This window comes from Tinamus guttatus, unplaced genomic scaffold (genome assembly GCF_059628265.1).
Source record: "Tinamus guttatus ecotype Peru unplaced genomic scaffold, ASM5962826v1 Tinamus_guttatus_pri_ptg000035l, whole genome shotgun sequence".
Classification (NCBI taxonomy): domain Eukaryota; kingdom Metazoa; phylum Chordata; class Aves; order Tinamiformes; family Tinamidae; genus Tinamus; species Tinamus guttatus.
This window is the reverse complement of record NW_028288569.1, coordinates 9,121,401-9,145,346: the sequence shown is the minus strand read 5'-3', so window position 1 is coordinate 9,145,346 and position 23,946 is coordinate 9,121,401. Positions and strand designations below refer to the sequence as shown.

Here is a 23,946-nt window from a genome sequence, read left to right as displayed (position 1 = left end):
ATCCACTCAGAGACAGGGAAGGAGCAACACTAGGGGTCAGGAGGGGTAAGAGGATCTTGCAAAGCCCTACAGGAACATTGCTCACAAAGGCACTTAACACAAGCACTAGCATGTGAACAGCTAGATGGAACAGAAGATAAGAACAGAGAAACGCACCAGAGAGGAGAGTGCTGCTACCTGGCTGCTAGACAGTGCGCTTCCAGCCAAAGAGCTTGGCTTCCCCTGTAGCTTATCTGTTATCTCTGTGAGAGTTCATGACATCCTCCCAATATCCCTGCATGTAGGTAGGAGACAGAGGTTCACTAACTTTTGCAGAAACCCATGGATCCTCTGAAGTCCAGCAGCAGATTCCTCCTGACGCTGCAGTTCACACGCAACAAGAACCGAGTTCTCAAAACTTTGTGCCCTTCTTCATGCTGCAGCTCCCAATGGTGAGAACAGGCAGGGTGCTCCTCCCCAGGTCTGAGCACGTGGCTTACTCCTTTCTGCATCCTGTTGCTGATGGGGAGCACCCAGAAAGCCCCTCTGCCCAGCAAAGCTTCCCAATGGGCTGCCTGCACACTGAATGGGTACAGAGGAGCGAGCTCTAGTGGAAAGAGCCTTTTCCCTGATAAAGAAAGTCAATCAATATGATTTCCAGAAGGCAAAAAAAAAAAAAAAAAAAAAAAAAAAAAAAAGGTGTCACACTATGTCTTCAGCAGAGCGCTGCAGAGCGGGTGACCCCAGGCTGAAGAAATGGCTCCAGTTGCATAGGAAGCCACGGTTATAGTGGCCAGTGTCTATCACCAACCCCCCCAGGAGTCGGCGTCCTGTGTTGTCATGCAGGGCCAGGCGAGCTTCCCTCTCGGTCACGTTGTAGCTGATGTTCAACAGCTGGATAAGGAGGATGTATCCCATGCCAGCTGTTACAATGGCACAGTACCACACACAGGTGAACGACAGAGCCGAGCTGACAGCAGGGAGAAAGACAGGAAGGAAGCTATTTAGTTTGGGAGCAGCTGCTTTACAGTTACTTCCCCTGGCAATCACTATCCTTTCAAATCCCTGTCCACATCTGCCAGCGATCACACTTTGCCTCCTCCATCAGTTAATCCTAAAGAGCTTTCTCAAAATTAAAGCTTCACAGCTTGTTTAATGGCAGCTCTTCGCACCACCCCCCCTGCACAGTCCTCCCCTACCAATTCACTCTTTGCTCTTACGGTACGTTGGGGCCCAGCTCTTCAGAAGGAGACACTGCTGTTCACACTCACAGACAGGAGTAACAAGGAAAGCAGAGGGACTTGCACAGAGGTACAGAGCCATGCAGATTGGCAGAGCCAGGCTCTGGGCTCGTGTCTCCCATGCTGCTCACCACCCTCCAGCCACACAGGTGATTAACAGTGTCTGTTCTGGCAGACACTGTTCTGCCAGGGTGACAACGTCACCAGGTAAGCACTGATGGGAGGAAGGGAGAGATGCCATGCTGCTCCCACACTGCCTGCTTATCACTGCAACTGAGGTAGGCATCTAAAGGGTGGATCCATACAGGGCATGGCAAATGAAAGACAAAATCCCAGCTCCCCCAACAACCTTCTGCAGATAAACAGTGTGATCTCTCTGGCTCTCAGACTTGCCACCTTAGCGAAAGAAGGGATGCAACTCCACCTTCCAGACCTTTAAGATCACTTTGTGGTCAGGTTAGGCAGGTAGCAGAACTGGTCTGGAGCATAGAATGAAACAAAATTAAGGAGCTAAGCTGCCCATTCAGGTCTGGGTTCCCACCCCAGCTCTTTCCCAGAGAGATGCCTTACCTGTAATCAGAATAGGCCCCGGGGCAGTAGAACAAGGCCACAAGTGGAGTCCAGCCCCTGCAAACGGTGCCCAGCGTCAGTGTAATCCCGTACACGGAGGTGAGCATGAAGAGGGAGAGGGCGAGGATGAACGCTAGGTGGTTCTGCTCCCCTACACAGCTGTTAATCCTCCAAAAAGAAAAAGATCACTTCATTTAAAGGGAGAGGAAACAAAACAAACAAACAAAACAAAAAAAACACCTTTTATTTCCTCTTCCTCTCCCAAATTGTCAAAAAACCTAAATCCAAGGCTCTTACGCATGATGCAGGTAACATTCAAAGAAAGCCAAAAAGGCACAAGTCAGTAGGCCAGAAACATGGAAGCAGGGGGCTTTTTACCCCCAAAAATTCTTAGGTTTGATGTCCCCAGGCAAGATGTCCATGTCCCACTCCTCCACCTTGGTTACATGTTCATGTCCACGCAGTCAGCTTTGGGCTCCCCTTTCTCAGGGCAAATTAACTGCAGAACTGATACAGCTGCTCAGATGAAGGAAAAAATAAACAGTCCTCAAATAAAACCATTCTCACATTCCTCCTTTTAAGTCAAACACCCCAAGGATGAAAAAAAAAAAAAAGACACCCAACAAAAAAACAAGAGTACTCCCAACAAAATAAATAAATAAAACAATAAATAAAAACCACCGTAGACAGCCAGAGGCCATTCCGAAATACACCTCACAAGTTATCAGGTCATCCCACTTGCACCAAACAGCAGTCTTACCTTTCAAAAGGGCATCACCAAGTCACAAAAGCACTGTTTGATGGGGACTGGAAGAAGGGAGCTTAAAAAGACAGCAGATGCATAACCTCAGAAGTACAAAACGTACCAGACACAGTGATGGTCCAGTCTTCTCACACACCTCCCACAAAGCCGGCAGTGCCCAGCTCGGGCCGGTCGGACCAGTTGACACTTGGTGCACCAGTCCTTCCTCATCCCTTCGGGCTCCTCAGCTGGCAGCCTGGAATAGCCTTTAGCCTCCCCGTTCGAAGCGCGGCCACTTGCAGCTCCCAAAGTGGTAACTCCACTAAGCCCGTTAGAGCTCCCCGTAACTTTCTTTCTTGGCAAATCCATGAGCTGGCATGATGCCTTGTCGTTGTCTGTTGGGCTGGGAAGGTAGCCAGGGTCTTTCTTGGCTCGAGATAGGGCTGCGAGCATAAGAACTAGCCCGCAGGTGAGGATAACCACTTGGGAATACTCCACACTGCCCCGAGGAACCACCTCCTGGAGGAACACGTAGTACATGTAGCCCAGGGAGAACAGCCCTAGGCTCAGGAAGAACACAGTCCGCTCCTTCCTCCTGTGCGTGAGGTAGTAGTACCAGAGCACCAGCGCGGGGAGAGAGGTGAGAATGAGCAGTGCCAGGAGAAAGTGCAGAGCGGCGACATGCAGCAAGACAGGCAGCAGCAGAAGCGGTGGAACAAGGCTGATATTGATCTTGACAGCCCCTGCAAACCAAGGGATGCGCACTCGGTCCGCAACAGCGTCTGCAATTCTTTCCAGTGCTCCCGGGGGCAGGGACTTGCACGTCAACCACCTGGTAGGGGGAAAAACAGACAACCACGCGCCCAGGCTTTTTTCTCCTCCCTGCCTCACTCTACCCTTAAAAAGCATGTCATAAAGCAAGAAATTCAACCACTTCCCTGCTGACTCAGAGGAACTCTCACTCATTTCCCTCTTCCCTCTTTTACATGTGAAGTGGCAGGAAAGTTTCCCACGGAGAACCTTACACCTTACTCCATAAATTAAGCCTTCTCTATCTTCAGCTTCTGTCCTTCCACAAATGGAAAGCAAAGCCCCACCTCGGTGTGAAAGCTACAACATGTCGGCACCCTCACAAAAAAGTTGCCCGCAGCTTACGTGTGGGGCTCTGGGCAACGGGAGCAACACGCCCTGGTTCCCCTTTGGCTCCTGCACTACTTTTAGGAGGATTTTACAGCTGCAGCAACAGCTGGGCGCGGGCACAACGAGGCGGCTTTCACGGGGATTGATCAGAAAACGCCGGAAAAGAGGGAAAATCCCCGCGGCGCCGCCCGCTCCCTCCGGGCCGGATACCGCCACGGGCCATTACCTGTCGCAGCCGTCGTCCAGCTCCTGGCAGTCGCACAAACAAGTCACCAGGTGGTTCCTCTCCCCCTTCCGGTCAACGTACTCGCAGCAGCAGAGCGGCTCCTCCATCGCCGCCCCCGGCCCCGCGCGCTCCCGCCGCGCCGCGCCCCGCCCCGCGCAGGTGCGCGCCCCGCCCCCCACGGCGCTATTGGCTGCCTGCCCGCGCGCCGCGCGGAGGTGTGCGGGGGCGGGGGTGGAGCGGCCCCGTCCACCTGACAGCGGAACGGCCCTGTGGCCGCCAGGGAGGGGCGGGGCCCTCCGTGCTTAAAGGGACAGCGCAACAGGTGGGGGGCGGCCGTTAGGGCCGTTACGGGGTACACGCCACGCCCACTCCTCCCCCCCCCTTCCCCCCCGAGGATAAAAAAATACCCTTAGACCAAGCAAGACAGGTATTGTACACAGGCCCGTAAGCAGTTTTACTGCACCGAGGCTGGACACACAGCAAGTGTTTCCCCATACAGCACACATTTTACCCACCCCCATTTAGTATTTTGCCCCAAGCAACAGTGTTTTGGGGGTAAAAAGTGCACAGCCTCCACACCCACCCACCCAGAGGATACGAGCATCTCCTTAATGCATTCCAGCTGCAATAAGCCACCCAGCTGTTTGCACTGCAAAAAGCAAAGACACCATCCACCACCCTCATGGGCTGCAGGGATTTCACCCCTCCTGGCAGTTGCCCTGTCCCTGAGCTGGTCACTGCCACTTCTAATTTTTTGACCTAATCTCACTTCTGTCAACTTACCCAGAAAAGTTCCAAGTTAAGAGAAAGCACTTCCCCTGCAGTGGGCACTGTGCCAGGAAACAAACAGCCCTTCATAGAAGGAAAATACTGGGGATGGAGGCTTCTTGGGAAGAGCTAAAGGAACATATGGTAGAAGGAAGTCCACCAAAGCTGCTCAGTAGCCAAGAGATTCATCAAAGAGGTATCAGACACTTTCCTGTTTATTTAAACATTTTTAAAAAAATCATCCTTAAAGATGATGACTTGTTTCACAGGACCCACATGTCTGAAGCATATAAATATCCTGTAGATTTCAAACCACCACCTGTTATTTTTCTCCAGAACATTTTTGATTGATGGTCATTTTTCAAGTTTACACAAAAAGCTGAGATTGCATTAAACAGACACAGCGCTCTCTGCTTAGGGCGCTTCCCCCTCCTCTGCAATTTGTGGATGGATCAGTCAGTACAACTGCCTTTGCTCATTCATGCTAGGACAGAGCTCTACAACGCTCACAAGGAAATAGAAAACCCCAGCACACACAGGGCTAGCCTTGGGGGCAAATCACAGAGCTATAGGAATGCAGAACCCACCTTACTTCCTCCAGCAACCTTTATTCTGTGCAGCTTTTGAGCCTCCAAAGTCCAAAGATGACAGTGAAAACCCCTATCCCCAAGTCCTCCAGCTCTCATCTTCTTTCTTCTGACATCTTGAACTGAAAGCTGATGCAGGTATTAACTCTCAGTCCTCCCGCTCTGAGTCTTGTTCAAGTGGTCAAAGCTTCTTTGGAGCATAGAAAGGGAGGTCTTTAGCTGTGAAGACAAAAACCATCACTCGTCCCATACCTCTTATCCTTGCAGCAGAGTTATCCAGAGAACCAGAATGGCTCCCTCTAAGATTTGGTGCAATTTCCTTCAGTGCAATTTCTTCCTCCCTCATCTTATACACAGCCACCTACTTTAAATGACCTTACTGTGCTATCCTAACAAATATCTAACTCTGTATAATTTATAATTACCCTAGGTATGCTTAAACTCTTAACACCCTGTTAGATAATAATGGCCCCCAAAAGAGGCAAGTGACTTATTTTAGTCTTGGCCAATGCTCACAGCAAATATTTTATGGAACATGGTGGCAGCCAGGCATTAATTTCATTTTAAACCCATGGTTGTGCATTCTGAGCACAAAGTGTCATTAGAATACTGCTAACCCTTAGAAAACACAGATAATGACACTAAAATGCAGCATGACTTTTAGACAAGAAAAAAAGCTGTGATGGAAAAGGTGGTTGAATTCTCACTCCATGCTTTTAAATGTTTCACTCACTATGTACTTTCAGCAGGCATTTTAACACTTCAAATTAGGAGCTATTTGGGTGGTAGGTAGAGAAAGAAACAAAGGTCAAGGAAAATAGAAATTCACTTCTACAGTGAAATTCCCAACACTCAGAAGCTGAAATGGTTAATAATAGATTAACAGCAATTTTGCGTGCAAAGACACCTCTGAACATAAAATACCAAAAATGGCTTTTCTTCCCTCAAATAGCGTGTGGGAGAACAGTTAATTGCTGATGGAGAGGTACATGTGAACTCCCCCACAGCTTCCTCTGTCACATTTTAAGATTTAATAAAGACTTCAAAAAAAAAAAAAAGTGTATTCATGGGTTACAAACAAAAATCTATGTCTGAATTTCCTGTCCTCCACTTGAACTGCAAATTAAACCTAGGAGTTTAACGGTCCTGAGATTGAGAGAAAACAGCATCCCACATCAGTTTTATGTAGCATAAGATGGAAGAGCTGGAAACCACAGCATAAATCATTGGGAAGAAGTGATAATTTCATAGCTCTAGCAACCTCCCCTGCAAATCTCTCCCAAAACATACAGACTGTACATATATCTAAGAAGGTCATGGAAAGCAAAGGACAGGATAAACCTGTATTAAGAAACCTCATGAGATAAGCAAGTACTTAATGCTCTGCCTTGACTCTTTTTAGAAGAGAGGAGGATCATTTTTGAATTACTTTAATCTTCGCTTTGTTATGATTCAGAACTGCATCAATGCACCTCAACAATAAACTTCACTTGACAGCTTTAGATAACCATCGTGAATATTTAATCTTAGTCTGGGGGCAAGGGGGGCAGGAGAAGAAAATAAATAAATAAATAAATCTATCACAAAGATAAATATTGCCTCTGTACAAAATTTAAGACTTGCACCAAATCAAGGTGAAAGTAGTCATAAAACATTTAATTATCATTGTGAAACATCAGACAAAAACTATGGTTAGACAAGGAAGAAGAACTGGAGATGAGACTAGCACCAGGAAAGACAGGGCAACCTACCTGTTCAAGCATTTCGATTGAATCTCTCAGCACTCCCTTCACATGCTTAACCTGCTCCTTATCATATTGAGGGATCTCTTCTTTTGATATCATTTCTGGAGATATGCTGAAAGAAGTTGAGATTACACTGAAAACACAGAACAAGCAGACCTCCATGCCTGTCTACAAATGCCCTTTCATTTCAGGGAAGAAAAACAAACAAACAGCCATGAAGGAAAGGACATGCGTTGTGCCTATAATTTAGTTCTCACACTTAAAAGGACAAGATCTTTTTTCTGAAGGAAGTTACTTTAGTGAGTTCTGGAAATCACCCTGGGACAGCCACTGCATAACTTCCATACTCATGGTCAGGTTATGTGTCTTAATGCTTGTTTGCCAATACTACATCCAAGAGAGGTAGCAACACCTGAGCATCTTCAGGTCCAAAGATATGAGGCACCTAGCATGAAAGTTTGAGGTGAAGGGAGGAATTTAGTAAGAGACTCACAAAACTGGAAAGTAAGAGAATCTTAAAGACTACATTTGAGATTATTCTGTGTGAACCAGCATGAAGTAAATACACTGGTTATCAGCACTATATTGACAGAAGATGAGTCACAACAGGGTGATAATTGCAAGCTAAGGTTGACAAATTGCTTTTGGGGGAGAGTTAAAGTAGTTTAGCGCTTCAGGATGTAGTCAGATATGGGCTAAATACCACCACAGACCTCAGAGCAACAATATCCAGCAGCTTTTGAAAACTTACTGCCAAGTTTCATTGTTCCAGGTCTATATCAGATTCTGACATAAACCAAAGAAAGAAAGAATACGAAGATCAACTTACTTCAAGGTGCTTTCTTCCTGAAGCTGGACATGGTAGAGGGACTGAGCTGCATGTTCTATCTTTGACAGTTTGAGGAACAGTGTTATATTCAGTAAAACCAAGAGCAGCAAACTGTACAGAGAAAAAAAAAAAAAGAAGTCAGACTGAATTTAAATTATTCCTCTTACAGTGCTGCAAAACCAAGATTTGGGCTACAGTGAGAGAGGAAGAAGAGAATCCCTTTTGAGCTTAAAGGACACAGGCCAGCACCATTGTTGGGGAGAGTTTTGCCGACAGTTCTTAGAAAATAGCTTTGTCGCAGGGTGATGTTACATGACTTAAATAACAGTAGTGCCTCCTCTTGGAGCTTTTTAACCTAGAAATAAGTAAATAATAGAAAGTGTGTGTATATATGTGTGTGTGTATATATATATATATATAGTATATAGTGTGTATATATACATATATATATATATATATATATATATATATATATATATAGTAAGATTAGACACATGCCAACCAGTGAGGCAGACTAGTTTGGCAATTCGGCTTTTTCATTTTGTGCGTGTCACTTAGGTCAATTCATTTCTCTCATACCTGAATACACTCACATTCCTGCACTGCTATCCTGCTCCATGCAGTGTGGACAAGCAAATATAGTCAAATACAGATGAATAAGAAGATGAGCTCCAGTCAAGCCATGCTTTAGTGCAAAACAGTACTTACAAGATACTCATTACAACAATGATGGTGGTGGTCCTACTTAGAGGATCTCTTTTTCTTCCTACGTGGAAGAGAAGGAGGTTAAAAATGCTCAAGACATTCCTAAGGGATTCCTGTAGACAAACATCAGGGCTCAGCATTGCACCAAGAATAGATCAACAGAAAAAGTCAACAGATTATGCTGGTGCACAAAATACTGCAACTTCCTTTTGATGCACCAAAAGCAATTTCTGCATCCAGCTCAGACAAGTCAGCTGGATAGCCAGACCCTTCCACCACAAGGGACATTTCCCTTCCCTCCCCACAAAGATACAGTGCAGAGACCCTAGCTCAGACCATGTTCTCTGCAAGCCCAGATCTATTGAGAAGACAACAGCCCATCCTACTAGTAACAATCATTCAGCACATAAGCTACCAGTCACACTAGCAAAGATACCAGCCTGCAGTGCAGCTCTCTCCCACTTGCTCCTCTGGACATATTGGTCCTGCTACCAATCAATTTGACAGTGTCAAAAATCTTTAATTACTAGCTCAGCTTAGGCATCAACCTGAGGACAAACTACAATTGAGTAAAGAGCTTTTACTAGTCAGACAACAGCACCTGACACACTTCCATCTGTGCTTTAGTCATATGTGTCCTCTCCAAACTGAAGTCATGCACTGCTGTGAACAGGCTTATCTTCAAGTTATCTGATCTCCTGAAACAGTTCCTGATATTTGTATTTCCTGCCCTGGGGAGGGGGAGTACATCAAGGCTGCAGCGTGCACCAGCACAGATGCTCTCATCAGCAAAGGTGGAGCAGCAGTACCAAAGCCAAGTGCTTTGGAAGTAACCTCAGTGAAAAAAGAATCCACCAAAATGTTGTTGCGCCAAATGCTCTCTGATGCTGTACTCAGTGTCATCTCCCCTCTTTCAAAAAGGGCTTTCGCTCCTACTTTGCTATTTGCAATTTGACCTGCATCATGAAATTCAGTGTTCTTTGGCACACAATAGCACGCATATGCTCCTCATCTCTGCAAGAATAGTTCCTATACAACAGATTGGATTCCTGTATAGCGTCTTGGTGGCAGTGGAATTGTAAGAAATGTTTCAGTGAAGCCAAAATTAGAGAACAAACAAAAAAAGATAGTTTAATATGGAAACAGTACGAGATATTGGGGCCAACAGGTGATGAAGCTTAAGCATCTCATAAATCAGGCATATAATTTGAATAAATAGTTTTTTTTCAGCAACTTCTCAAAAATCAGGTTTAATTTATGCCCACTCCCATCTCATTTTCAATTCTAGGCAGCTCTAGTGCACCATTAAGAGTTTTTTGTTTTGAAGAAAAGAATGACACAGAATTAGGTTTCATTGCACAAAATACTCATCATAAAGTGAGTGCATGCCCCAAATCTATGTTATGCAAGCTTGAGCATGCTACCATATTCGTGGTCACAATTAAATGAAGACAGCAAGAATAATATGTACACAAGTGTTTCTCTTGTACCATTTCAATTTAAGAACTAACACTTTCTTGAACACATTTTGGACAATATCTTGTATTTAAAAGAAAAAAAAAATCCTACCTACTACACCACCCTGTGGCTCTAGTCCCATGTCACCAGAGGAGTGCTGGGAAGAGCGTTTGGGAAGTGATTCTGCCAAACCCCGGTGTAAAGTGCGTCGTCTTCGTCTTAAGGCAACTAGTTTTCCAGAATCTTCTATGGATTGATTGATTGCATATTCCTCCATTAGCAATTCTGATTCTGCAGTAGAAAATAAAGCTCCTTAACTTTCCATTTGTGCTATCTAGAAAAAGCCTAACACTGAAGACTTAAGTTGTAAGTGAGCTACAGTGACAGAGAGAAAAATAGCTGAGTCTTCTAGTAGGTGAACTTAAAGCAAGTTACTAATATAAGTTACAGTTTAAACCTGTATTACCCAACCTCTTTGCTGCCCTTAACTCTTAAACTGCACTTAACATGCTTCCTATATACACAGGGTGGTATAGTGGATATGCCAGGCTGCAGCTGTAACAGCACCTCCCAAGACACCACCAGGCTGATCGAGTCTGGGAGTTGTGTTAGACTATAAAGCCTGCAGCTGTAGCTGGACAGGCTGTCAACAGGGGAGTGGGAAGATGAGGCTCACCAGGACTTCAGAAGTGATGCAGGTGTAGCCAGTGAGCCTCCTTCTCTTTGCACCCACAATCAGGCAAATAATTGGATAAAGCAGAGACACAAGCAGTTCAGAGTAACTGCTTTTCTCCTGCTCCCTTCAGAAAGCAATATGGTCAAGGTACACGGGAGCCCTTCATTAGCACTAAACATTAAGCTAGCATAAGGTTTCTCTTTGCGGGTGTACTGAGGAACTTCTAACCTGGGGATTCCTTTGGTGTTACCTTGTTTTCACATTATTCCTCAGAGAATCTAGTTTGATAGACATATGGACACACAGGGAAAACAGTCTCTTTGTTCCATCAAAAGAGGAAAAGCCTCACCAAGTTGTTTGAAGTTCTCCTGTATTCCTCCCCAGGTGTTCTTCTCAATTACAGATTTGACAAGGCCCCAAGGCTGTTTTTTGTACTTGACTTCTGCAGAAACCCTAATGAACAGAACAATGAGAGGAGTGCTCTGCGAGGTGACCAAGCAATAACACATCTCTCAGCAGAATAGGCCTCTATCTCATGTCCGTAACCTGCAATAACAACCAGAACTGCCACGACTTTCTATGTGAACAGCACAGACACCAGTAAAGGTAACACACCTAGCTAAAGCCTCAGGAGTTTAGAAATACAGGAAACATTTTAAGTTTCTTTTTCCTTCATACTCAGAGCAGCAGAGAAAATTTGTCTCTACAAAGTGTTCTGACTAATGCAAAACATGTCATAAGCTTCAGATCAGGAAGTCTTTTTTTAAAAAAATTATTCTACATGCGTATATATAAGGGTTTACATAGGCACAGGAATGTCAGTAGGGGGAAGAGAAAAAAAATAATAATTAAAAAAAAAATCAATATTACCACTCTTACACCAAATGCTAAAAAGGATCAAGTTGGTTGATTCAAAAATGGTGGTTTTTGTCTTCTAGGACACCAATATAGCCCTCAGAGAGGAAGAATGAATTGCCCAAGGCCCTTTCTTCCCCTTCACCCTCCCCCCTTCAGGTACAGTGCATCTCATGCTATGATATAGCTCCCCAGTTGGTTGGCTCCCCAGTACAAGGATATTGAGCTTCTAGAGAGGGTCCAGCAAAGAGCCACAAAGATGATTAAGGGACTGGAGTATTTGCCATATGAGAAAAGACTGTGCGAGCTGGGCCTGTTTAGTCTGGAGAAAAGAAGGGTGAGAGGAGATTTGATCAACATGTTCAAATAACTGAGGGGTGATTGTAGGGAGGATGGGGCCAGGCTCTTCTCCGTGGTGGCCAGTGACAGGACGAGGGGTAATGGGTGTAAGTTGAAACATAGGAAGTTCCACCTCCATGTGAGGAAGAACTTCCTTACTGGGAGGGTGACAGCCCTGGAACAGGCTGCCCAGAGAGGTTGTAGAGTCTCCTTCTCTGGAGATTTTCCAAACCTGCCTGGATGCCACCTTGTGCCACATGCTCTAGGTGTCCCTGCTTGTGCAGAGGGGCTCAACTAGATGATCTCTAGAGGTCCCTTCCGGCCTTAAGCATTTTGTGATTTTATGAGAAAGCTGAATATGAGCCTGAATAACACCCAGGCTTGCCTACCTTTATGGGTGATCAAGGCTTGTGAGATAAAGGGTCTTACTAAATATGACACACAGAAAGCTACTAAAAATAATCAGATGCTCTGAAATGAGACAGGTCTGAACGTCTGACAAATACTGTAAACATGGAATTTGATCACACATGGCATTTTGGTTTTGACAAATGGGAAAGGAAAGAGAAGCATCTTTTAAGACTTTCTCATCTACTGAGAATCTAAGGATGAAGGCCAGTTCTCAAATGCTCTCATTAGAAAGATACGGATGCTCCACTTCCCCCTCAGCTCCCTGTGGAAACTTCCCTTCTGCAGGCTCTTAGCAATGTTACTTCAGAAACCATGTATCAAAATACCTTAACTGGTTCTAACACACAATTGCACTCTAAGAACCTCCAGGTTGTTTAGAACCCAGTTCACATTCTTGAAGATGAGTGCTATCACTGCAGGAGCTTGTTTCTCACTGATAATCAGATCCAAGGACAGCAAGTATATGACAGGAGACACCAAGTTTATTTTTTCAGAAGACATCTCCCATCTTAAAAGACATTGACCTACTCTACAGTCACTGGCATAGCTTTTCATAAGCAGGTCTTTTTGTTTCAGTGACCTATCAACACACACGCCTTGGCCTCTGCCCTCCCACTGCATACGGCCCTGGCTCACCGTAGCCGACACTTGTGACTGGATGTGCGGCTGATGTAGTATCGGTTCACAGTGTAGAAATAGTCATGGTAGGGGACATCATGGGTCAGCACCTCTGCATCCACTTGGTAAGACTCACCTTTCTGGCTCTGTTTATGCAGGATCTACCCATAAAATAAAATAGAAAAAAAATACTAATGATGTTCAATTTCTCCTTTTTTCAGCATGAATTTCTTAGAGTAGAACAACCATCTCCAAGTGAGCTGGAGTAGGTAAAACACCTGAACAAGGATCATAAAAACTGTGAAAAAAGACAAGCACAGGTTGATGGCATACTCCACTACAGCCAATATAGGCAGATGTGGTACTAATCTTTTTCCCTGTTATCATTTGAAGTGCAACATACAAGTCAAGCCACTGCCTCATTAGCACCACTCTACTTTCCACTTCAGATAGCAGACCTTGCCCAAGGCACTCCATTTTGTGTTCCCCCCCTACTTTTCCCCTGTTCTTACCCTCAATTCATCCAATAGAAGACTAACACTGCTTCCCATACAGTTTGTGGGAGAAAGGTACAGCCCTCTTAAAGGTTTGATGGGACACACACACGTTACCTGCTTTTCAGTTGCAGTTGTGAACTTCCCACAGAGTGGATTGTTAATTGTTATAGTGTAGGTCAAAGTCCTCAGCTGGTTACCACTGGTATCTCTATTCCACGGAGTTGATACAGCATCTAGATGACAGGTTATGCACGCTAAACCACATGCGGAAATGCATCGTGTGCTAAATTACCTAAGGGCACTATTTCCACCCTTTCATATCAAAGGCAACCACAACCAGTTTAAGAACAGCAACAGGGGCAGGGTCAGCTGACTCCAGGTCGTTGCAATCTTGCAGAAGTAAAATCTGCAGTTCACTGAACAAACAAAATTGAGAAATATGCTAGCCAAAGCTGGTGCTACTGAAAGAAACCTGGGGAGGAGGGGTAAAAAGTAAATGAAAATATGCCATTTCCCATCTGCTTAGGAAGCTGGGGATTCACTTAGCAATCCCAAAATGCTTTTGCCACTCTGCCTTCAAAGCAGACACTGACTAAATAATAATTTTCTGTTCTTATTAAAAGGTAAATCCCTTAATCTCAATGAATAAAATTTACTCATCCAAAAAAATTAAAGTCTGTGAGCATCATTTAGGAGGATGCAACCATTTCTTCTGTACAGCTGGCACAGATTCCACTATTTTGGGGACATAATGTGATCAGAAATACCTCACACAAGGCAACAACTTAATAACCTATCCAAAGCTCAAGCATTATGGTTGCAATGCTGCAGTATGCTCTGAAATTAGGTTCTACTCTAAAATATGACTTATCTATGCAAACAACAGGGCAGCTTTAAAAATTCTTTTATAGCAGAACATTAGAATTGCAAAATTCATCACCTTTAAAGCAAGGAGAAACTAAAGTTCAACTCAACCCTATTTAACATTTCAGGATAATTTATAACACAGACCAAAGGGAGAAGCATGTATTACCTACTATACTCCTGGAATTGAGAAACCTCTGCATGAAGTGCGAATTGGTGAAAAGGATTTCAAACATCTTGTCTGCAGTGATATGGAAAACTCTGTTTATAAAAATTCTCCCATAGAGATCGTTCTCAGAGACGGTCTCCTTCCCTGCTAAGAAAAGGCAGAGAGTTCAGGTTAAGAAAGAGCAATACTGTGCAAAAACTTCCTAATACTCCAAGCTTTATTAGAGCTAGAGCTCTTCCCAGCTTGCATCAGCTGCCTTCGCCCTCCGAAATCTAATAGACCATGAGCTGGTGTCAAAGTTCAGTGGATTGTCTATAAAAGCAAAGCAAAGAACTGATTTTCTAGCCCTCCCCAATTATCTCCCTTTAAAAACATAAGTTGATAAATCAATAACACATAGTTCTGTCATTTTAGTTCTGCCTTCAGTGTTCTACTAATCCTATAAGAATTATTTCAGAAGATGAAAGTTCTTCATTTAATATGTGTCTATTGCACGAAGGACACAGGGCAAAGCAAGCAGGATGAGAGCTTTTTTTTTTTTTTTTTTTTTGTGGCTCATTTCAGATTATTGATTTAACTTATATCTATAGTATCCATTTTCCAGGAGACCAGCTGCAGACTCAAACACACCCTTTCCCAAACTGCTACTCCCTCACTATCTATTACAAGCAGAATAAAATGTGCCCTGCTCTGGTTTACAGTACTGAAAAATAGCACCAAGATACTTTTTCAGCCTCCCCTATTTCATGCCACTGACAAGGACTCTGATTGTTTACTGGGCCTGCAACACTGAGTTGGGCTTTTTCTGCCTCTCATGGTTGCTGCTATGACTCAGCTTTATGGTTTTCTCAGTTACTCTTGCAAAAGATAAAGGATAGAATTATAATCCTGAAAGGAAGGCAGCTTCTTGTGCTAGCCCCAAACTCAATCTGCATGTTTTAGTAACTTAAGCTAGACTTATTTCTATCATACACACACAAAACCAAGAACCCCACCACAAAAAAACAATATATTCCTGCAAGCAAATCTCAGAGAGGTTAAGACAGAAGTCAGGCCAGCTAACCTTTCAACTGACAGAAATGAAAGCTCAGAGCTAGCAAAGGTCAACACCAGTCACAGCACAAAGGTAGCTTGAATATCATGCTATAGTTCACAAGCTGCCTAAAGGCTAAAGCTACAGCACTTAAAACATTACCCTTTTGTAGCAGTCAGTATTGATAAATGCAAATGTAGCAACTAAATACCAGACAAAATTCCGCAGTGAAACTCAATTCCAGCTCCCAGCAAACTAGTATTCCAGTACTTCTCGCCCCATAAAAGGCTCTATAATATTAAAACATCTGTCTCAAGCCAAAAGAAAACTTTACCTAATCAGGGTTTAACATAGGACTCCAGAACTGAGGATTAAGTGCTCTATTTTTATGCTTGTACAAGAGGCACTTCCTGCATATGCTACATTCTGCTTATGAAACATCTATTCAATTGCAGGGTGGAACAAAAAGGGAGCAGGTATTTTAAGAGGTCTGTTTAGCAACCACTGCTGAGTCGGTATTTGTTAGCATATAGCTTCTGTTGTGTGGAAATAATTGCAGGGAGCCTGAAATCCAGCTTGGGTTTTCAGTCTGTTTACTGTATTTCCTTGCAGTGTTGTACCTAGTTCCACTAAAACTCAAGCTCTGGGTGAGCTGCAGGTTTGACCTCAGTTAGTCCTCAACATTACAGACCTCTACCAATCTGGAGTGCATTTCACTGTCCTGATCTCCTACTAAGGAGCAAGAAACCTCCGATATTTTGGTGCTGACTACCCTCCAACTACCACACGTGAGCAGATTTACTCAGCTCGCCTTCGGCACGGCCAAGGAATCGCCACCACCACTTGAGAAATACAAAGACCCAGGCACTATCAAGTTATTGGGCATCAGATGAGCTCTGAAAGCTCTTTATGTGCTAGCAAATGCAAGATAATACAGACCTCTTTTGCTCCATGAGGCTTAGCTAGATAAAATCTTATATTCACCCATGACATCTAAGGACAGATAGTTTTTGTGCTGATGGATTATAATTTGACAAACCATGGAAATTTATATGCCAAAAGCCCAGGCATTATTTTTAAAGTCCAGACTTTGCTACTGGGAGTATTTTTCTCTACAAGCATAAAAGTCTCTCCTCCTTGCTCTAAGCCTTAGGCTATAGTGAACTCTGATCACTTTGCTCTTAAGAGAGAGCAATCACGGTCTAGAACATCTTTTACTCTGTAGACACAGAGGCTCCTGTTACCCAACTTGCTGCGCATTGACTATTTCTTAGAAACACGACTTAGCGGGCAGTGAGCTGCCAAGTGCTAAGTACCCATTGAGAAGAATGTTCTTACATGCAGTCTGCCAGCCCTTGGTAAATCCATGGTGTTACAACCCCAAACAGTATCCTCCGAAAACACCAGCTGAAGTTTAGGTTGAAGTTTAGGCCTGGAACAAACATTTTACAGATTACCTGCGACTGACTTTGAAATGGCATTTATGAACTAAAGGCATCTACATCTGCAAATCCTAGTCTAACCCCTTAGCTTTAAAGTTATTCTAGTCCTTCAGCAATACACAATAATCAACTGCTAGTTCTCACAGCCCAGATACATTTATAGATGAATCCAGAACATCATCTGATGGTAAGGAAACATCAGGTTATTCCAACTAAGGGAGGCTCCCCTAGGGACCATGGTGTAGAAGTGACTGTATCGTCCAGCACATCCCCATTTGGCATAGAGAGTTTCCTCCCTCATGACAGCCGTGCAATTCATAAGGTCATTTCCATGACTGCAAGGGAAGCTGTAAAATACTGTTTGAATATAATGCCATTATGTGCCAGTGATTGCAGAGGTTTGGAAGCCTCTGCAGTGCTAGATAAGACAGAAAAAAAACAACAGAGCAGGAAGGAGGCAAAAATAAGAGTTATTTCTGTTCTCCAAGCTCCCATTAACCACTAACAGCTTGCAAAGCTAGAAGAAAGCCACAAGTAAATAAAATAACATCTACAAAGAACAGGGGGAAAGCACACTGAGCCAACTGCAGGGACTGTCAATAGATCAGTAAGACTGTTGATTTCCACGGTCCACAGGCTTGTGCAGAAAAAGAGAGAAATAAAGACATCAATCAGGAAGACCCCAAAGTCAAGTCAAAAAAACCTCTCCCGAGAATGAGTGGGTTCCACATACAGGTTGTATCAAGGCTATACCAGCAGGACTAACTTATCAAGGAACTTTTCTATACTTCTAAAGGCTTAGTGTAAACTTGGAAAGAGGCGCTGAGTAAATGTGGTGAAAATACCTGCTTTTCTCAGTTTACAAAAATCACATTTATGCCTCCTGCTTGTAGGCAACACACATTTCTTCTAAACTCCAAAGCAATAGATACTTGACACTTATACATTGACATGTATTTTCAGTAGTTTGCTTGATGTCAACAAGGTAACAGGAATAGTCTTCTTTACATACACCATATAATCAGAATTCCCCATTTTGAAATAACCAGGACTGAACTCATTTCAGCCACTCCATATATTGATTTTGCCCCATATATCTTATCTGCAAGAAAAGACAAACCATCACTACATCCAGCTCATGGTACAACAGATCAAGCAGTTACGCTTTGCTGCAGACTACATATTTAGGGTGAATATTAACACAAATAGTGCAATAAGCCTCTCCAGTGTATTCAATGTGCTCGGAAATTTTCTGTTGTCCCCCATACATAGCAAAGCTTTCTAACAAAAAGCAAGCAAGCAAAACCCCATGTTTTCTATTTCTAAGCTTTCCTCTTTGAGGACATACATACAAAAGAGTCATTTAAAAAAAATCATAATTTGTTGGTTCTCTTTTGGGAATATATATATGCTATACTCAAGTCTAAATTTCAGAAAACAAATCATCTCAAGCTGCAGATACTGCTTTTTCACTGAACCAAAAATTTTTTTGTCATGGCCTAAGGTTTATACTCAGGCTCTAAGAAAGCAAACAAAAGCACCAAAATGCATTCCATGAAGCCAAGGTGGCACAGAGACCCCTCTCCCCAAAAAGGGGGGGGGGAAGGGAGGCTGAGAATTGCCTAGCACAAGGGCACTTGTGTTGCCAAGGGCCTGACGTTCCGACTTTCAGTGGCAGGTGGACCTTGACTTTGTGAAATGACTGCCTTGAGTTTGCCCCTCACCTTACTTGCCAGAAGGCCTCTATGGGCAGCCTGAGTATGAGCTAGAGGACACAAGATATTAATCAGCATGGGTAAACATTTGCCATGGAGGAAGGTAGTTTCTTTTGCGTGAAGGAATTCACCTTGTATTAGCTATATTGCAGTTGTGGACAACTGCAATCCGCAATAGAAAACAGACAGAGAAACAAAAGAAAAGAAATTCTAAGCATGAAGAGGGGAATCCAGAGAGATTAATGTGTTGTAGGACTAGAAAATCCTGATCTGAACACAAAAATAACCCACTCGTCTTGATGGGAGGAAGGAGACGAGAAAAGAAGCATGAATCCGGGTCTCCTAAAGACAGACATCTCCAGTTTAGTATACTCTATTTGTTCAACATCAACACAAAGATGACAGCTAGTCTCTGCCACCATTATTTTGGTACACATCAGCAGCAAAGACTATTTTCAGTTACACTAGAGACTTGTGTTAAAGAGCCAAAGGAGAAAGATCTCTCACAAAGAAGATAGAAAAACCACAAAGGTATCTAAAACACCAGAAGGCTGAAGCTTCCTGCTGCTCTAGAAGATGCACCTGTGATAGAAGAAACAATTTGTGAAGCTCAGGTGTGTAGGAGTACAGCATATACAGCAATCTGTTATAATAAGCAGGCTCACAAATGTTCTCTCTCAAACATGCAATACAAGTGGAATTCAAACTCCACTGAAAACCAAAGCAATGTGAGTGATCAAAAGGAAAGGTAACAAGCTATGAAGAATATCCTCAGGCAAGGATCATAACTTGCAGGTGTTGAGTCTATAACTTAAGTCTTCCTAGACATGCTAGTTCTCCCAAGCTAATACTTTCTGCAAGGACCTTCAATTGCCAACTCTAAACGAAGCGATGAAGGGCAGTTTCTTGGCCAGATTAAAAAACTGGCCTCAACTGACTATATTGCTCTACTCCTCCCAACATGCAAGGAAAGTAAGATCTATCTCTGTACGAGATAAAATCCTCAGCTACATCTGAGCACACTGCTGCTGAGCTCCCCCTTCATTTTGCCACCCTCCCACATGGCTGTAGAGTCAACGCAGGTTGTGTGTACCTTGTACAGAGGGTGTTTACAGAGTTCATCTTGGGGTATTTAGCAGAACCTCCACCATGGCCTGTATCATACATACCAGGACTGCAAACAGCTAAGGCCCTTTGGCACAGAAACAAGGGAAACACTCACCCTCAAAACAGTTGTGCCTGGCATGCACTTTTTGGGGCCACAGAGCAGATACTCACAGAATTCAGCACAATTCTCTCATTTAGTCAAGGGTGACAACCAAGGCTGGACACACTCCAGTCTTACTATTCCTTCAAACAGGATATAAAATCCCATACAACAACAATAAAAAACAAAAACAAAACAAAACAAAAAAAAACACCACACCACTATGAGACAGATGACTACACTTTTTTGTTCTAAGGCAAGAAGTAGAAAGGATGCAACACAGTCAAATTATACCAAATTATATTCACTATGTTACTACAGTATCCAAGCTCTGTCTAGTCTTCCACAGCACAGTGAAATGTGAGGATGGTAGAATTGAATCCACAGAGACAGAAAAATCTGTTAGCGTACAAAAGTGTAAACGGCTCTAAAATACCTTTAATATTTTAAGGATTTTCATCTTCAGAGCAGGATTCAGAACATGAACAAATACATTCCTGACAGTTGCCTTGTTTGGACTTCCTCAATTCAACCCATTGATAACACTGAAATCTATATGCCTTAAGAAATTTGAAGCACATAAGATCTCACAGAAGTTTCAGGGCAGCCTGAAATGCTTCCCCTCGTTTCCCAAGGGAAGAGGAGGAAAGGAAGAATTTTGAAATTCTACTGACAGCAAACAAAGTGAAGCGACAGAAAGCTTTCTAACTTGCTCCAGAAGAGAGAATGGTCATGGGAGTCTCATGACTTCCCAGCTGTTAGAAGATTTACCTTCTTCACTGTCTGAGGCACTGCTCTTCTCTGGAAGGTTTTCATTCTCATTCAGATCCAAGGATTTTTCTAAGGATCTGCTCCTGACTAGATTAACAGGTTTTCTTTCTGAAGATGGAAGAGGGCTCTTCTTTATTTGCTTTTCACTCGGGGACTCCTCCACCTGAGATACCCAAGAGAAAGAGGCGTCAATAACTACCAGCCACAAAAAAGAAAGTCAGAAAGTTGCTTTCAGAAGGAGAAAGCCATACAGAGGAAACCACAAGTTTTATCTGTTCACTTATCGCACAGTCAAGCACTAAACCCTCTCTGTTTCCCTACTGCAGACAAGTCCCTCCTCTATTTCAGTCTCTTCTCCTTCCTGCATGAGTGCTAGCCCATTTACCCAACACAGATTCGCTTTTTAACTCCAGGGTAAGGCTTCTGCCAACTTAGCAAAGGGTCCTAAAATCCTGAGAGAAAGCATAACAAAAACAAGCAGGGACTCTGCTTTCAGAAGGACTAAATAAGCCAAGTTATATATTTGAAAAGTACTCATTTCTTGGGGCTCCATAGCCTTTGGCCACACAAGAGAAACGAGTATGGGGGTGTGGGGTTTTACAAAGGTGTATGGCCCATCTCAAACATAGAAGCAGGACATCCTCCAAAACAACACCGAATCAAAACTTTGAAATCAGAATTTTAATACACGTGAACTAAGCTTACCAAAGGAGGCCATTATATACTTCAAGTGGAGGCTACTAAAACCTCACATACAGCATTCATCTTCAATTATCACCCTAGAACCCTGGCTACTAGCTAAGAGCCATGGTCTTTATTCTAAACTTTTTCCTCAAAGCTCCTCAAAGCTTTTGGATCTGTAGTGCAGGCCACCAAATACTGCTATACATGGATCATAATAAATAAGATCAGACCTTCCCCAAAAAATAGTTCTGATTCACCTGCAATACTGTCTTCCCTAAAGTTATTCAGTGTTGACAAAAAACAAAACAAGAACACCTCCCCTTTCCCCCCCTCCAAAAAAGTGCATGAGCTACTTAAACAATCCTGTACTTCTCAGCTTTATTCGAAATAAAGATCATCTCTTTTTATGCAACTGAGGACCATTAACAGAACTAGATGGCTGGGAAAGGGAGACAAGACATGTATTTGACTGCAGTATAAGCAGGCAAAGATATTCCCTCAAGGTCAAAAGAGCATCAGAAAAGCGGATCAATTAACAAACGTTCCCACTGAAAGGAACTACCACAGCTGAAGTTATTTGCAGTTCCACCACAGGAACTAGGAGAGAAACCAGTATTTCTACGACAAAATGCTATGCCAAGGAGAATGGAAGTACAAAACAGCCAATTTTGGCAAAACATTTTGCCTGAAAGACAGCACACAAATCCTGGCCACAGTATTTTGGTGAAGATTAGGGATCTGTTGAATAGGCAGAGCTCAGACCAGCACACTGAGAGCAGCCCCACTCTGCCAGGTACAGAGAAGTAAAGTCAGGTTTAAGTCAGAAGACTAGGAAAAATAGCTCCTACAAAAATATCCCTTCAAGGTGTCCTGAAAAAAAGTAATTTCTGCTGAAGTTTGAAGGCTGTGCTGCAACTCTTTCTTCAAAACAACCCCATAGCAGCCAGGCCCTCCATTAAATCAGATCTCCTTTTAAAAAGGGCTCCCAATTTCCTTTACCTCTCAGAGCACAAAGGGAGAGGTAAGCCTGTTTCTGTGGAACCTCTGAAAGGTTGTTAATCCGGTTTTGTGCCATCAACACAAGGCATTCTGATTAAAATAATCTAAGCATTACTGTCCCCTCATACTGACTCTGTGCTTCTAGAAATGCACCAAAATCCTGGGCTTTAGAGCATCTTGACACCGCTGAAAAATATACAACACCTAGAGCTGGATCTGAACTGTGCCATGTATTTTAGTTACCTGAAACAGTAAACTAGGCAGTTACATGTTTATCAAGACTATGCTTCAGCTACAGGTCTTTTTAAAGGCAGATCAGAGTAGAATGTCGGGATTTTCTTCCACACACACATTGTTCTAGGATTTCCATTTTGCTAACATCAGACTTCTGACAAACCAAGATTGTTTGCTGCATATCTATCTGAACTCATCAGCTCAAACCCCAAAAATCAGTTTTAGCAAGTAAAAATAGCTGGAAGAATTATATGCAAATCAAGGACTATCACAAGCCTCTCCTTTCCTCCCTCCGCCAATTTTCAGACCAGATACAGCAGTTAGGTACCCAACCCCAATTAAGAGATGTCATATTGTTCTTCCCCTCTTGTAGTCCCCACCCTGACATTTCCCTTGGGGTATCTGTTAACCAAGAGAAAATACCTGTAACCTTTTTGAAGTACAACTGCACTTAAGAGCCCAACAGCTGTGTTGGGCATCAAACACCTCAGATACTACCACTAAGGCATCTCCTCTAACAAACAGCTCAGCAGACACGCAAATTCACAGAACATTGTGAAAACAACATCCAGAAACATTGGTTATTCAGCAGTAATCTCTCCAAGAGGAGAGTGAAAAACCCATTACACCAATAGAATTTCCCCTCACCAATCCTTTCTAAAACATTTATGAAAGTTCAACTAAAACAAAATTTGCAAACTTGACTACAAGCTAACCTCCAAAGTCAAGGATGCAAAGCATAAAATCACTTCTAATAAACCTCTTCTATAGGAGAGATGAAAGGATATGAAGAGATATTATTTAAAGACAAATGTCTCTGAGCACTGCAGTGTCAAGAATGAACAAAAGCATTAATTTCATAAAGTACTCACATGAAAATCCATGCAGCCCCTAGCAAGGCTGCTGAAACTTTTTCCCCACCTCCCTTTTCTCTTTTCTTCTTTCCTACATCTGAAAAGGGCAAGGCTAATGCTTCACGATGTCCCAGCCAGGTTATGCAGCAAATTAGTGATGACACACTGATGTTTGGTCATTTCTCAAACTCAAGGTTACAGATTTCTTCATCTCAAAGTCTAAAAGATATCCTTGAAGTCTAGAGACATTCATGTTCAGCTCCTCAAATGAAACCTCCTAGACCACCGTAATTTTTAACAGACTGTGTGAGAGGGTGTGAGCCCCATGTAACTTCATCCTTTTGTACAGATGTACAAGCTATGTTTGCTTATCCGCTACAAGTAGAAAAAAAAGGCCATCTTGGCACTTACTCCTGGCACCGTGTGCCCGTTGAGCGGCTCTCCTTCTGTTTGGAGGGTGGGTTCCCGAGCGGGGCTAGTCGCTTTAGGTAGTTTTTCATCCTTTTCTCCAGATTCATCACAAACACTGGATCTGTCCAAAGCAAAAAGGAAGATATCTGACTTTTCAGACAGTATTAAGACCATTGA

At 43.2% G+C, this 23,946-nt stretch overlaps 2 protein-coding genes across 2 annotated transcripts in view; both read right to left on the bottom strand.

The window, feature by feature from the left end:
* Positions 1–674: 674 nt before the first annotated feature.
* ZDHHC23 (zDHHC palmitoyltransferase 23) lies at positions 675–4,014 on the bottom strand. The gene is made up of 4 exons (XM_088533084.1): positions 3,899–4,014; positions 2,657–3,364; positions 1,791–1,958; positions 675–949 (listed from the first exon to the last, which is right to left on the bottom strand). Exons 1-4 carry the CDS (start codon positions 4,003–4,005, stop codon positions 682–684), a joined length of 1,251 nt encoding a protein of 416 aa, XP_088389210.1. The 5' UTR covers positions 4,006–4,014; the 3' UTR covers positions 675–681.
* A 1,244-nt stretch (positions 4,015–5,258) lies between these two features.
* The window catches only part of GRAMD1C (GRAM domain containing 1C), a 46,690-nt gene continuing 28,002 nt past the window's right edge, over positions 5,259–23,946 (bottom strand). Inside the window, exons 10-20 of the mRNA XM_088534372.1 lie at positions 23,770–23,890; positions 20,588–20,750; positions 14,420–14,563; positions 13,501–13,619; positions 12,908–13,050; positions 11,016–11,119; positions 10,102–10,281; positions 8,536–8,593; positions 7,828–7,938; positions 7,005–7,110; positions 5,259–5,472 (exon numbers count right to left, since the gene is read on the bottom strand). Of these exons, the coding sequence (XP_088390498.1) occupies positions 5,395–5,472; positions 7,005–7,110; positions 7,828–7,938; positions 8,536–8,593; positions 10,102–10,281; positions 11,016–11,119; positions 12,908–13,050; positions 13,501–13,619; positions 14,420–14,563; positions 20,588–20,750; positions 23,770–23,890 (1,327 nt within the window). The 3' untranslated portion in view covers positions 5,259–5,394. The remainder of the gene's footprint in view (positions 5,473–7,004; positions 7,111–7,827; positions 7,939–8,535; positions 8,594–10,101; positions 10,282–11,015; positions 11,120–12,907; positions 13,051–13,500; positions 13,620–14,419; positions 14,564–20,587; positions 20,751–23,769; positions 23,891–23,946) is intronic.

What these genes read in the sequence shown, in the direction of transcription:
- ZDHHC23 (XM_088533084.1), bottom strand. Translation starts at nt 4,005, where the DNA reads ATGGAGGAGCCGCTCTGCTGCTGCGAGTACGTTGACCGGAAGGGGGAG. An exon ending in CTGGACGACGGCTGCGACAG is followed by an intron (nt 3,365 to 3,898) that starts GTAATGGCCCGT and finishes TCCCCCTACCAG; the next exon opens with GTGGTTGACGTGCAAGTCCC. An exon ending in CTGGACCATCACTGTGTCTG is followed by an intron (nt 1,959 to 2,656) that starts GTACGTTTTGTA and finishes TTCTTTTTGGAG; the next exon opens with GATTAACAGCTGTGTAGGGG.